General features: G+C 54.5%; 2 protein-coding genes across 2 annotated transcripts in view; both read left to right on the top strand.

Annotated features, from left to right (window-relative positions):
* The window catches only part of NT5C1A (5'-nucleotidase, cytosolic IA), a 9,607-nt gene extending 1,811 nt beyond the window's left edge, over positions 1-7,796 (top strand). Inside the window, exons 2-6 of the mRNA XM_009882766.1 lie at positions 4,317-4,484; positions 5,322-5,451; positions 5,770-5,892; positions 6,313-6,497; positions 6,793-7,796. Of these exons, the coding sequence (XP_009881068.1) occupies positions 4,371-4,484; positions 5,322-5,451; positions 5,770-5,892; positions 6,313-6,497; positions 6,793-7,158 (918 nt within the window). The 5' untranslated portion in view covers positions 4,317-4,370 and the 3' untranslated portion in view covers positions 7,159-7,796. The remainder of the gene's footprint in view (positions 1-4,316; positions 4,485-5,321; positions 5,452-5,769; positions 5,893-6,312; positions 6,498-6,792) is intronic.
* Positions 7,797-10,985: 3,189 nt separating this feature from the next.
* HEYL (hes-related family bHLH transcription factor with YRPW motif-like) overlaps positions 10,986-13,961 on the top strand; it is an 18,692-nt gene continuing 15,716 nt past the window's right edge. Inside the window, exon 1 of the mRNA XM_009882793.1 lies at positions 10,986-11,065. Coding sequence (XP_009881095.1) covers positions 10,986-11,065 — 80 coding nt within the window. The remainder of the gene's footprint in view (positions 11,066-13,961) is intronic.

The following is a 13,961-nucleotide window of genomic DNA, read 5'->3' as shown; positions in this document are numbered from 1 at the left end:
AAGGCAGGGTGGGTTTGGGGTGCGTCTCTGGGGAGCCCGTTGCTGGCTGGGGAAGGGGTTAAGAGCCCACCGGGCTTCCCGCTTTGCAGGGGTCTCTGCTCTTCCCACGCCCCAGCTCCCACGCCTGCTCCGGCCTCGCTCATGCCAGCTGGGGAGGTCAGCGATGAGACTTGTCACTTTTCAGCAATGCGGAAAATGTCCCCCAGCCTCTCCAGTGACGGCGCGTGGGGAGGAGAGGCTGAGTCGGTGGGAGCTGGCCTTCTGCTAGCTCCATTCCTCCGGGTCCCCTGCTCACCCCTTCTCTGCCAGCCCCCTGCACCCACGGGGACCCATCCGGCTCAGCAGGGTGCCTCAATTTTGGAATGTTTTAGCTGGGGTGGGGACCATGCTTGACCCTGGAGCAAGCCCTTCCTCTTCCCTTTCTGTGACCCAATCCCACACCAAAATTCACCTCCAAATTTTGAATTTGGCCACAAGGATTTGGTCTTCTGCAGCATCCAGGGAAGTGCCCAGAGCTGCCAAAGTTCCTCCAGGCTTTTAGGATCAAGGTGGGTCCGGCAGATTCAGCCCCAGGCAATGCAAAGGGATCTTTTACATCAGGGGGTGCAGAATGGGGTCCCCACCGTGGCTGCTGCCTTGATGCCAGTCAGCGATGGCTTCCAGGGGTGGCAGTGAAGCCACTGGTGTTGGGTTGTCACTATAGGCACCTGGGGCTCTCGTGGGTTGGAGGACACAGCCCCGCTGCACATCCTGGGAGCGTGCGGGATTTCCAAATGTCTGTCTCTAATCCTTGGGGGGCTGCGTAGGATTTGCATCCGATTAGAAGAGCGATTTAAAGGCCTGCCAGCTGTTGGGTCTGCAGAGGAAAATGTGCCATTTCCAGTCACTACTGAAACATATCTTTGCCCGAAAACTGGGGTGTTTGGGTCTGGGATGGGTTTTGCGCTTCCATAGAGCCAGAGCCTGCTGGAAAGGTCACTTGTGCTTCTGAGATGGGGTTTGGACCTGGTGGACCACCTGGAGCTGCTCCAAGGGCTGGTGTTCCTCTTCAGAAGACTGGGCTGTCAGGATGGTCGTCCCTCCTGTCTGGCTGAGCCCGGGGATGGACCCAGGGTTGAGATGGGATCTTTCCCCCATGCAGCCCTGCTCGCACTTATGTTAAACACGTCATTAATCTCATGCTTGATGTTAAGGATGGGGCTGGATCTGACCTTCCCGTGGGAAGGGAAGAAGGGAGAGGAGCTCACCATGAATCCCCAGGCAGCAAATTCGGTTGGATTTGGCTGAGCGGAGCCCCACAGCCGTTTCCTGGGCTTGTGTTGGATGATGAGCTTTAACTGACCTTGGCCGACCTTGGATGCTGCTCTCAGAGTAAGACAGGATTTGTCATTCCGAGTTCCCAAACCTGCTGGGGCTGGGACAGCCGGAGCGGGAGGCTGTGGTGGGATGGGGCACTGCGCAGGCTCCGCCACAGCTCGTGGGACTAAATGCATCCCGGCAAGGACTGCGAGTGGGACCCCTTCCCATGCACGTGCTTCCCATTAAAAATGAAGGGTGTTTTCCCCCCAAAACTATGATGTTTCAAGGCAAAGTGGGGTTTGTTGGGCTGTTCACATCACTCTGACGGAGGATTTGAGGTGCTGTGGCTCCTGTAGCGCTGCGTCTTTTTAAAGCCCATTTTTGAATGTAGTAATGATCAGTGGCAGTACTAGTGAGGATGGAGAAGCATCCAACCAACCTCGAGGACGGCACGCTTCCAAATGAAACCTCTGCTTCAAAGAAATGTCAAAACGCGGCTCCTTCCTCGCAGAGCAGAATTGCCTCATTTTTTTTAAATGTCAGCGTTTCCCAGAGAACAGCAGGGCTGTTCCAGCCCAGCCGGAGCTGGGAGCTGCGTTAGCTCCGGGGTGAGACTTTCCTACAGAAGGTGCTCCAAAGGTGCAAACCTTCCTTGGCAGGAGCGAACAGGATCCAGCAGGTCCCGTTCCCGGAGGCTGGGCTTCCCACCCGCAGGCAGCTGGGGCTGCAGCAGCCCACGCTGGGGCAGAGTGAGGCCCCCAAGCTTACGGTTATTTTTATTGCCGTGTTTATTACCTCTTAAATTAACCTCCTGGAGGCTGGTGCCTTTAAATGGCAGGGAAGGGACCTTGAGCAGCCTGTTGGCGTTGCGCAAGGTGCCTGTGCTCTTGGCACCCGCTGGGTGCAAGGTGTGTGCCGTGGGGAGATGGAGATGCAAATTCAGGCTGGGCACCCAGCGAGGTTCGGCTTATGGCACCGCACACGCATCTCACACCACTCCCCCCCCGAACATCCCTCTGTGCTGTGCGTGCTGCTGACCTACTTTCAGTGCTGGGGATCCTCCTGCCGGGCTGGCTGGGGAGGATGCTCTGCCCTGTGGTCCCTCGGGGACCAGGAGCAGGGAGCAAACGCCCGGCAGCTCTCCTATGTACCCCAATAAATAACGCAGCGCTGCAGGGACCGGGGAGCAGCACGGAGTGGCAGGACTCCTTGCTGAAGGCTAATGACCGGATGTCCCAGGACTTTTAATAGTTATTAATATTTTCAGCTAATAAATGGCCCATGACACCAGAGTTATTAATTAATGAGTTGGAGTGCCAAGACGTGGCCCATGACAAGTTAATAGCTAACGCCCACCGGGTGGGTAAATGTAGGATGGGGACTTGGTGGCTACGGGTCACTTGCGGGAGCGATGCTGGTGTCGCTGATCAGCTTCTGCGTGGACCTGGGTGATACTGCGTGTCCTGGGGGTTGTTCAACTGCTTTCTCAAAAGAGCCGCTTCCAAATGGGCCCTTATTTCTCTGTAAACGCCGTGGGAAAGGGATCCCTCTGGCCACGGTGATGTTCTCAGCCTGCGCTAATCTGTCTCTACTCCTAATCGCCCATCACTTAATCTACTTGCCGGGGATTTTGGGTACTGATGCGGCCTTGGAGAGGTGTCTGGGACCGGCCATGCCACTGGGCTGGCCCCGGGCACTGCTTATGGAGGGAGTGTGCAGTGCTGGGAATGGCATGGGGACTGCCATTGACTCATTCCTGGGTGCGTCTCCGTGCCGGGCAGGACCAGCGGGGCTGGGCTGGGGGCAGAGCGAGCCCCAGGGCAGGCCCAGCCCTGCGCGGAGTGAAGATCCCGGATGCGGGATGGGGTACCTTGTCCTCGCCAGGCTGCTGTTTCCATAAAGCTCAGCGCTAGGCAGGGTGGGAGCTTGAACTTTGGAGCACCTGGGTGTGTGAGCAGCTGGCCAAGGCGCCCTCCTGCCCCTGGGCAAACAGCATTGCCGGAGGATTACTCATGGGGCAACATGAGGATCCTGGAAATCGCAGAGGAGCTGAGGGCGAGGTGTTGCCGAAGTGCTGACGGCCTGGATTTCGCAGGCTCCCTGCGGAGATGCATCCCTGAGCACAGCCAGAGAGCGTGTGGGTTGGGACCATTCCTGAGGAGCATCCTCCGTGTGAGACCCCGAGCCCTGTCCTGCTCCCAGCGCTCGCTGCAGGCAAAGTCTGCAGGGGACAGGGCTGCCGGTGCCACTGTCCCTCCTCAGGATTTGCTGTTCTGGGAGCAAGGGGTTTTTTTATTGCCCATCAGCAATGAATTTGCTTTCATGCTTGCAAGTGAGTGATGGGGATTAACACCCTTCTGCCCTCCAAGGGGAGAGGGAGGACGGGTGAGGGTCAAGATGAGATTGACTTTCCTGGTGTCTCCTCTCTCGCTGCCAAGTCCCACTAGAGGCCTCTTGTTGACTTCAGTGGATTTTGGATCAAGCCCTCAAACATTAATAATAATGACTCATAAATCATTGCTTGCACCACCTGTTTGTCATGTTTCCACCCACAATAACTATATCAAGTGTTTTGAGAAGCTGAGCTGGCACGGGTTGTTTGTCACATCTGGACAGCAGTGTGGGAGTGCGGATCTGGCCGAGCCGCGGTGTGTGGTTTTTCCTGGCTGGAGGGGGAAAAGCCACACAAATTCCTTCTGCATGGGGTTTAGCATTTCTCCTGGGGTAGCGAGCTGGGTCTGGATGGGTCCTGGGAGCTTGTTTGCAGTGGGAGGGCTTACGCATGGTGCGAGCGGCAGAAAAAGGCTCTCAGGGATCCCAAATGTGTGGGGGGTGCTTCAGGGCTTCATCTGTTGAAGCACTGGAAGATCAGGGTTGCAGCTCCCTCCTTATCCTCCAAATCGCTGTGGAGGTGTCACCCACCCCGTGGCCTTTCACGTTGAAAGTCAACAGATGCCTTCTCGGGCAGCAGGGCTGGGTGCAGGGGCTGCCTCCCCATTTTCTCCCTTTCCCTGCAGCCAAAGCCCGAGAACGCCATCACCATCGCCGTATCGTCGCGAGCGCTTTTCCGCATGGAGGAGGAGCAGAAGATTTACAATGAGCAAGGGGTGGAGGCCTACGTGAAATACCAGCTGGACCATGAGAACGAGCCCTTCCTCCCCGGGGCTGCCTTCCCCTTCGTCAAGGTGAGCGCCCACCCACCTAAACCGAATCTGCACCGTGGTCCTGACCCAAGCGCTCTGGGGAGAGGGGAGGGCTGTGGGGTGCTCGCGTGGGGAAGGGATGGGAAATGGCAGAAGGCAGAAGGGATGTAGCCAAAGAGCAAAGAGAGGTCAAACAAACCTCCTGGCAAGTGATGTGCTTCTTCCAGCACTGAGGAAACGCTGAATTTTCCAAATTGGCAACTGAGCTCAAGAATTGAAGGAATTATCTCTTTGGATCATATTTAGTTTCCCTTTAGGGAATTCTCTTATCTTTCTTTTTTTTTATTATTATTACAATTTATTTATTCTTTTAAGTTGGCTGTATTTAGCCTTGCTACAGAGTCGGCCAATTTCTAAATGTGACATGTTGAAATGAAGCTTTTCAAACTTTAATAATATTTTCTAATTTCTGCCCTAATTCCACTGGATTTAGTGCAGTTTTGTGTGCTGAAGCAATCTCTTGCCCATTCCCAATGACTAAACAAATCCACTTAGTGGGGGGAGACTTGTTCCATTCCTGATTGCTTGAAAAACACTTATCTGCAACTTTGAGTTAATTTATTCTCATCTCCTAATGAGAACTTGAAACACTTTGTGTTTGAAAATAGAAGAGTAGCTATGTGGTTTTTTTCCCCCAAATCAGTCTTTTTTTCCCAGCTAAAGCTGCTTGCTGATGTCAGCTTGGTTCGTGGTGTAGTTGGGGTCGGGCCAGATCCCTGGTTTTGGTGAACAGAAGTGTTTTGCTCGGTGAGAAGGGGGTGAGGGTCGTGCCTGGGGCTTGCTGACACTCACCCCCCCTCCCACCCTGGGGTGCTGCAGGCGCTGGAGGCGGTGAACACGCAGCTGCGTGAGCTCTACCCCAACAGCGAGGAGCTCTTCGACATCGTCCTCATGACCAACAACCATGCCCAGGTTGGGGTTCGCTTGATCAACAGCATCAACCACTATGGTAAGCTCAGAGCGAAGCGGTCCTTCACGCGGGTGCTGCTGGCTTTTGGGCAGGGTGTTACTGCTTGGCAGCAAGATAAGGAGATGCTTTCTCCTGTCTCTTCCTCCAAACCACAAGCTGAGCCCCCTTCTTCCAAATTTCCTGGGCTTTGACTGGAAGTTGGCTGGTGGTGAGGACACTCTGGCTGCAGGCAATGCTGTTTAATGGTGGTAACAAAATTAGCCCCCATCCTGCCGACTCTTCGGAGCCCACGGGGGAGCAGTGTCAAGGACTGTTTGGGGGGTGACCATGCTCACCGCGGGGTCCATCTGCCCTCAGATCTGTTCATCGAGAGGTTCTGCATGACGGGCGGGAACAGCCCCATCTGTTACCTCAAGGCGTATCACACCAACCTCTACCTCTCCTCTGACGCTGAGAAAGTGAGTGAGGCCATTGAAGAGGGTGAGTCTGGGGTCCAGTTTGGGGGGGCAGCGGGGGGAGCCTGGAGCCCTCAGGGGGTTGGTGCCAGGAGCGATAGCTCCAATGTCCCCATCCCTGCGTTGATGCGCAGCTAGGGTCTGCCTTGTCCCATATCCCATCTTTGATGCTTCAAAGAGCCTCTAAAGAGCTCCACAGCTCTTCCAAGGCAAAGGCACTGTTTTTCCCCATTAGTTCTTGTATGCAAAGGGATGTTTATCATTTGGGGATTTGGTTTTGCTGTAAAAGGTCTTTGGGCCAAGCTGAAGGTGCTATTGGGTGCATGCATTTCCTTGCAGTGTTTGCTTCCAGTCCATTGTGTTTTGCTCTGCTTCTCAACAGATGAGCCATGAGGCTGAGTCCTTGGGTAACTGCCACCTCTTGCCTTGCGCTTTACCTCCACAGGGATCGCTGCAGCCACCATCTTCAGCCCCAGCAAAGACCTGGAGGTGTCAGAGAACCAGCTGCGGGTGGCATTTGATGGTGACGCTGTGCTCTTCTCGGATGAGTCAGAGCAGATCGTGAAGGCTCATGGCTTGGACATGTTCTTCGAGCACGAAAAGGCTCACGAGAACAAGCCTCTGGCACAGGTAGTGCTGGGGTGCAGTCAGAAAAAGCCTCAGGGAGGTCAGGAGACAGTCCTCAGCTCTTGCCCCTGGGAAGGGGCCAGCGATCGGCACGTGGAGTGTGAAATGGGGTGGGTCAGCAGCCCGGTGCTGCTGGATTTGGCCCATGGGATGGCTGCCGCTGGCCCCTCACTGTCGTTTCTGGGGGCTTTCGGGGAGAAGGGGTTAGCCAGCATGTCTGGCTCTGCTGGGACTGGGTGCCTGGAGGAGGGGACAGCATGGGGGTCTTGGGAGTCATGGTTTCTTCTTGCTTTGGCAGGGACCCCTGAAGGGCTTCCTGGAGGCCCTGGGGAAGCTGCAGAAGAAGTTCTATTCCAAGGGACTGAGGATGGAGTGTCCCATTCGCACCTACCTGGTCACTGCCAGGAGCGCGGCCAGCTCGGGAGCCCGGGCCCTAAAGACTCTGCGCAGCTGGGGCCTGGAGACGGATGAGGCTTTGTTCCTGGCCGGGGCTCCCAAGGGACCGCTGCTGAAGAAGATCCGTCCTCACATCTTCTTCGATGACCAGATGTTCCACGTGGAGGGAGCCAAGGAGATGGGCACCGTCGCTGCCCACGTCCCTTATGGCGTCGCCCAGAAGCACAAGCGGCCGGCGCAGGAGAAGCAAACCCCGAACAGCAAGTAGTGAAGCTGGGTTGTCCCACGGCCCCCGGCGTGCGGCACAATTTCACCCCGTGCACCACGCTCTGACCTGGCTTGTGGTCTGCAAGGCAGAGAGCGTTTGCCCTGGCGAGCGCGAGGTTATTCCCCAGCGACAGCCTTGGCGGGGGCACGGCTGGAGGAGGGGGCTGACGAAAGGCTTCCTTTCGCCTCTGTTTTCGTTGCAATGTCGTGGCGTTGTCCCCGTTCCTCATGGGGCCGGAGGCTCCCCTGGGCTGGGCAGCCCCACGAGCCATTCCCTCTCTTCCCTGGGCTCTGCGCTTGCTTCAGGCAAAATCCCTGGAGGAAGGATCTCTCTTTTTGTGGACTGTTTGTGCCAGGCAGGTTTAACCTATTGGCGTTTCTCTAAAACCCCAGGTAATTCCCAAAGCCGTTGATTTGCAAAGCAAATGTTCAGGCTGAACTGTTGAACTGGAAAGTTGGGAGCACACAAAACCCCTTCTTGCAGCTTTGAAACAAAATGTTGTCCCTTTTAACTAAAATTAAGCCATAATATTGTTCCTTCACAGATCCAGCCCCTGCTCCCCGACCAGAAAACCTTTCACGTCTTTGTCCTTCCACCAAGATTTTGTCAGCTGAACAGCTTTCCTTTCATGCACTAAATTTGGAAAAATAGAAACAAACACGTATATATATAAAAAAAAAAATAAATCCTGTTTCCTGCTTGGAGCTTTGGGCCAGTGTATTGTTGGCCCAGATTTTTAAATTTGGGTTTCACAGTTGCATGAGTTAGCACTTAAAAATAATAATAATCTCAGTGAGGCATCCAAAGCCCAGCTCTTGTGTGTGCCGTCCAGGGTCCGCAGACACATGCCTGGGGCTTGAATTAAGTTAAAAGCAGGCCCTAATATATTAGGGACATCATTTGAAGTCTGTTTAGGTGAATCTGCGGAGAATTTCAGCCTGGGGGTTTTAATTAAAGGATTTTTTCCCCTTTCTAGGCTGAGCCCATATGAGTTGATAATCTTTTTCTCCTCAGCTTCTTAAAACCTCTGGTGTTTCCTAAAATAGACACCTCTGCTAGTGATGCTGCGAGGGGGAACCAAATCTCCGATTAAAAAACAGGAAGAGAAATCAATTGGAGAGCTGCTCCGAGATCGGTGTGAAAATCACACTGACATTTCTGCACAAAGCCCTGTCCCAAAGGACACTCAGGGGAAACGATTACAGATTACTTCGTTCTTGTGGGCTTTTGTTCTTGGGTTTTTTTTTTTAAGGCAGTATACCCCATGGTTGAGCACGAAGGATGCCCAGTGCTATCAGACAGTAGTTTTTTACAAACACCAAATCCATGGGCTGAAGTTTTCCCAGGTACGTGTCTGCCTCCGGCTCAACTTTGCGGGGAGGTTTCAGCTAAAACAGCTCAGCCCTTCCCAACAGCGAGGTTAGAGCTCGAGTTATCGCACTTTTGACAAATATATAAACAAGCTAGTGATGCCTTCAGTAGCTTGGGAGACTGTTTTCTCATTGCACTAAATCCTGCTCGAGCAGTGAAAAGCAAATTGCACTTTCCCCCCCCTAAATTATTGCACTTTGACAGACTGTTATTTGTCATATCTGGGTGATGGGCACCTTAGAGGGTGGTCTAAAATCCAAACAAACAAACAAAAAGTCTTGAAAGAAATTAGTATCTCAGTAACCCATCTATTAATATCCACGTTTATAAAAAGGTCTCGTCTTTTTAATGTGAACCCCAGCTATTGGGATCTGAACTGTATCTGGGAGACCTTTTTGGCAGCTGGGAGGGGGAGAACAGCCTGGCCTCCCAGTAAACATTTCCAAGGTGTTTCCTGAAGATCGCATCGTGGAAGCCCAGCCAAGCCCAGCTCGCAAACGGGCTGCACCGGGGCCTCTTGCCAGCCCGGGAGGTGACATTGCAAGAGGAACAGGGTTGTCAGCAAGCCCTTAGGAGCCCCCAGCCAGCTCAGGGTGCTACTGGGATGGGATACAGGCTGCAAGCGCAGCCACTGGGGATGGATGGGTGCTTGCGCCAGGTGCCGTGAGGAACGTGCACTTTGGATGAGGGGTATTGGCAGGACTGGGCTGTGCAGGAGATGCCCTGCCTGAAAGTGCTGTCAGATCCAGGGAAGCAATGTGTTGTGGCTTTGGGGCAGGGCCCTGGATCTCAGCAGCTTTCACTGCTGCCTTTCCAGACCCTGAGATGCACAGGGAGTGGGGTGCAAGCTGGGGTGTGGGGGCACAGTGCAGGCAGGAGTTTTAGTGACTCTGCTTCGAGCCCTTCTCCTGCCGGGGCAGCTTAGGGGCTTGCTGGGAGACATGGGGCTCGGGAAATAAGCCCCAAGTGAGGTGGACCTCTCTTTGTATCTCCTGAGTCCTTCCTGTGGGGGGAGGATTTTCCGTTCCTGCAATGGCTGCATTTGCTTTTATCCACGTGGCTTCCTACGTTTTTTTTTCTCCTCCGTCACTACATCTGGCAGATGTGGATTTGCTGCTCGTCTACGTTCCTCATGTGCCTGTCTGTGACATCCCCTCAGGCTGGGGGAGCAATGCGGTCCCCAGGACGGCCCGCGTGGGCTGGGCACATCTCCCGCCCTGATGGGCCAGTGCGGTTGTCCCTCTTGTGCCTCACTGGCTGATGACTGGACTTTCCCGCTGTGTGTTGTTGCTGTGGGTTTCACTTCATTGTCCTCCGGTGTTTTTTTCTTGTGAATGGACTGCCATGTTAATGAAATCCCTCTGGGTGTTTTTCTGTAATAAACTGTGTTGGTCCCAGCCCGGCTCTCTCTATTGCCATTCTCACAATGGGTATTTTGGCTCCCCGGTGCAGCCAGCAGAGGAGTCTGGGGTCCCAGCTTGGGACCTCCCAGGTTTTATGGTGAAAGGGTGGGGGTGACGAGAAGGAAAAGAGCCTTTGGGGATTTAAGGGAATTCAGAAAATGTAATAAAAAGCAGCTACCTGGGAACTGGAGACTTCTGGGAGAGGTGGGATTCCAGAGTTGAGAGATGTGCTGTGATACAGCTACCTCCCTCTGCTTCGTGAACAGGCTTTTATTGTAACCTGGACTCGTGATGAAGTCCTGGATAAAAATACAATTTGGCAGACTTTTGTCAACTTGATCTTCTCCCAGCCAACAGGTGGGAGGCAGCAAAAGCTTTTTAGAGGAGATTTATTGCTGCTGAAGTACCGGGTTTATCCGAATAGCGACACTGCAGTTCTGGTGTTAGCTCCTCCCCGCCAATAAGGAGAACAGATGGGTTAAGGGGAAGCAACAAATTCTCCATCCGTCACCAAATATAGCCAAGGAATGTCCATAGGCCCCAGGGCAGCATCTCTGCTATGGGTGTTTGGATGGCCCTCAGCAGAGAGTGTTCTTGTACAGCCTTGCTTGCTGGAATGCCTTTCCTGCGCCCATCCCTAATCCTGCATGTTCTTCCACCAGATGCCTGGAGGAAAAATCAAATTCCAGCACTGATAAGGCCCATGTTCCACCAGTGAAAGTCCAGGTGGGCCCATCCAGCCTTGAGAGGTCAGGATGTCCATGCCAAAGCCAACAGCTGGCTCTGATGTTCATGCAAAAACCTCCCTAGGCCCTTGACTCGCTCTTGGGGACCATCGTTAGCACTGGGGCCAAGGAGACGACGGGTTATGGAGAAACATGGGCCAAGGCCGTGCAGGGAGGGATGGGGAGGTTTGTGCAGTTGGGTTCTGTGGTGTCTTGTTGGTTTGCTGCAAGCCAGAGGGTGTTTTGGTTTCTGTTGCCTGTTTTCTGAGCTTTTCCCTTCATCAGACGTTGAAGGGCTTTGCAATGAGTGTGCTTTAAAATAAAGAACATGGAGGAGGAGAAAGCGGAGGCAGAGCTGATGGAGAATTATGCTGCCACTCAGCTATTGTCAGCACAGATGTTCACAAGGTAATCATGGCCTTTGAATAGCAAGAACGGCTTTTCATAATGAATCCAGGATTTAACTCTAAGAACTTGTGGGACTTCTTGTGAGGGTGTGATGCCCCTGATGACCAGCTGCATGGCAGGGAGGTCAGGCAGAGTGTGCACTCTGCTCTTCTCATCCTCGTGTACATATGGTAAGTCATGACACCTCCCTGCCTCAGTTACCCCATCACTGTAACAGAGACCAGAATGATCCAGAGGTGACGTCAGGTCTGGAGGATGACTCCAGCTCCTTGCAGAAGAAAAGCAGAAATCCAGGAGTACTCTTAAGTGCAGTGAAACCCCGTATCTCTGTGGTGATGCCTGCATGCCCACCAGCAGGTCCCAGTGTGTAGGGGCCATGCAAACCCAGGGCTGTCCTGACAGCCCCGTGGTGTTGGCCATGAAGGGTCCCAGGCTGCACTGGCGCAGACTCTACCTTGTCCCTGCAGCGCATTTTGTTTTACGTCCTTTCTGGAGCACAGAATAGGAGCCAACAAATGTGAGCAGGGACCTGCAGCCATCCCAGGAGGCTAAAATGTCAGGGCAGGAGACTTGGTGACAGGGTGACAGAAACACCCGGAGTTGGAAGAATAGATAAGAGGACCTGGCGGCAAGAGAACAAGCAAAGGGCACTTGCTATCAGCACTAGTGGGATCGTGCCAGGATTTGGACAGCCTGACCATCTTGTTCCTTCGACACCGCTATTTATAGCAGTGTTCGCTGATGCCTCTGTCACCGGAGCCTAAAATGGTTCCCCCATGTGCACCCGGGGCGGCTGGGCTCAGCCATCCCGCGCTGGGGAGGCCACCAACGAAGCAGTGACTCAACGGAGCGTGTGTGAAGCTGCTCATCGCCCCGCTGACGGAGGAAGCCAGCATCTCCCTCTGCCAAGAGGCAGCTCCACGCTGGGCCAGCTCCTTGGAAGATGCACCAGACGGTTTCTGTTTAAGGCCTGGCCCCTCGCCAGGAAGAGTCAGTGGGGTAAATAGACCCACCTTCCACCCTGGCTCTTCCTCCCCGGCTCCCAGAACTGGGGCTTGTCCAGCTCTGTCTGGGAGACAGCGGTTTCCACAGCTCGAATGTTCCTTAAGGTAGGTGAGGGGATAGCTCTGTGCATTGCCCACGCTGGTGGAAATAACCCTTTGGTTACTGGGCAGGAGCAAAATGTCAGAAGGCAAGAAGCTTGTAACTGCCGAGCAAATATGCCCCGTTCCCCGCCTGGAGATTCGCCTTTTAAAAAACTGCTTTGTTTTTCCCAGTTCTACCCGAGCCAGGGAGCAATGGAGGCGGAGACCTCTCTGTCTTGGCTTTTTCCCATTCCTGCAGCGAAAGCTTCGTTACCAGGGCTGCACTTCAAAGCTTTGCTGGCAGCGCTGTGCCGGATAGGACTGCGCACATAATCCCACCGAGGAGGAGAGGAGGGGGTCTCCACAGCCTCGGGGCTACAGATGCCAGGCAAGTATGGCTGCACCCGCCAGGGAGCGACGGCCAGCCCCACGCTGCTGAGACCTTGGCACCACCGCTGCCAAATTTTCTGATTGAATGACTTGAGAGGAGATGGCCATTAGCATTTAAAAAAAAAACCAAAACAACAACAGATAAAACCCTCAGGGACAGCATCCAGCAGTCCTGCATGCAGGATGGGACTTTTGCTTGTTTTCTCTTAGGGCAAATTGCACGGTTATCCCTTCTCTCTGTGGCACAGAGGGGATGCAGAGCCCGGGACCAGCTTTGAATTTTTAAGCTTTACTCAGTGGGAGCTCTCACATCCCGCTGGCCAGTGGTACCCATGCAGCCGGAACTAGCCCACACTTGTGCTGTGGCTGTGTCCTTGTCACCGTGGCCATCAGCAGCGAGCAGTGGTTTCCCCCTCGAGATAAAGCAAACCTGTCTGGGGCCGTGCATGTTGGCATCTGCAAGCAGCAGAGTGGACACTGTTTCCCCCCTGAAATGGGGACCACTTCCAGTCACAACATGCAGACCACTGCCTTTCAAAGCACTGCCCAGACGCGGCAAAGCCCCGAGCGAGGAGTCTGTATCTGGGGAATTGCGTGAGAGGGAGGAGAAATAAGGGGAAAATTTGCTGCCATGGCCTCAAGAGGGAAACCTGGCTCTGCCAGCCCTGTGCGGCGCTTGCGTTTGGGCTGCATCTGTCAGGAATAAGTGCATGGGTGGAAATGGTCGCGAGTGCTGGAAATTCACACCCATCCTGGTGGGGATGAGTTTACCCCGGGGAATGGTGGACCCGTTTCTGCCACCACAGACGTGGGGACAGGGACGGAGACGGGGATGGTTGTGGTGCCGAGCGGGTGCCACGAGAGGGCGTGAAGGGCTGTGAGTGATGGTGGCAGGCTTCCCCCTCGCTGGCATCCTTCATAGGCCAACATGCTCCAAGTGGCATCGCCTCCTTCCACGGTACCGCCTGTTGCTCCTTCCCCTTCAGGTGTGTGTTTGGGGAGCACGTGAGTGGGCATCTCTGCCTCAGCGCAGCCCCGGTGGCCATCTTAGCTCCGAGGTGGTCCCCAACCCACCACCACATAGGGTATGTCCTCCATGGGGAAGGGCAGCTGCTTGAAGCACACCGAGATGGGAATGGAGAGGTTTTCCTCAGTGTCAGCTCCAGCACAGGGCGCCATGTCCATAAGTGTCAGTGTGGCACTGAGGTGGCGCCGCCATCTTGGGCACTGTGGCTTTGAGGTGGGGCCACCGTCTTGGGTGCCACAGCAGGGTGGCCACCTCGGGCACCATGGCAAGGCTTCCATCTCAGGTGCTGAGACAAGGTGGCCACCTCAGGCACCTTGTCACCCGGGGTGACCAGGCTAGGGGGCCATGGGGCCACCCGGCACGGCATGGCTGGGGCGCTGGGGGGCCTTTTCTG

The sequence above is a fragment of the Charadrius vociferus genome, unplaced genomic scaffold, assembly GCF_000708025.1.
Source record: "Charadrius vociferus isolate BGI_N301 unplaced genomic scaffold, ASM70802v2 scaffold783, whole genome shotgun sequence".
In the NCBI taxonomy this organism is placed as follows: Eukaryota; Metazoa; Chordata; class Aves; order Charadriiformes; family Charadriidae; genus Charadrius; species Charadrius vociferus.
Note: the sequence above shows the minus strand (reverse complement) of the source record. Positions and strands in the feature narration are given on the sequence as shown.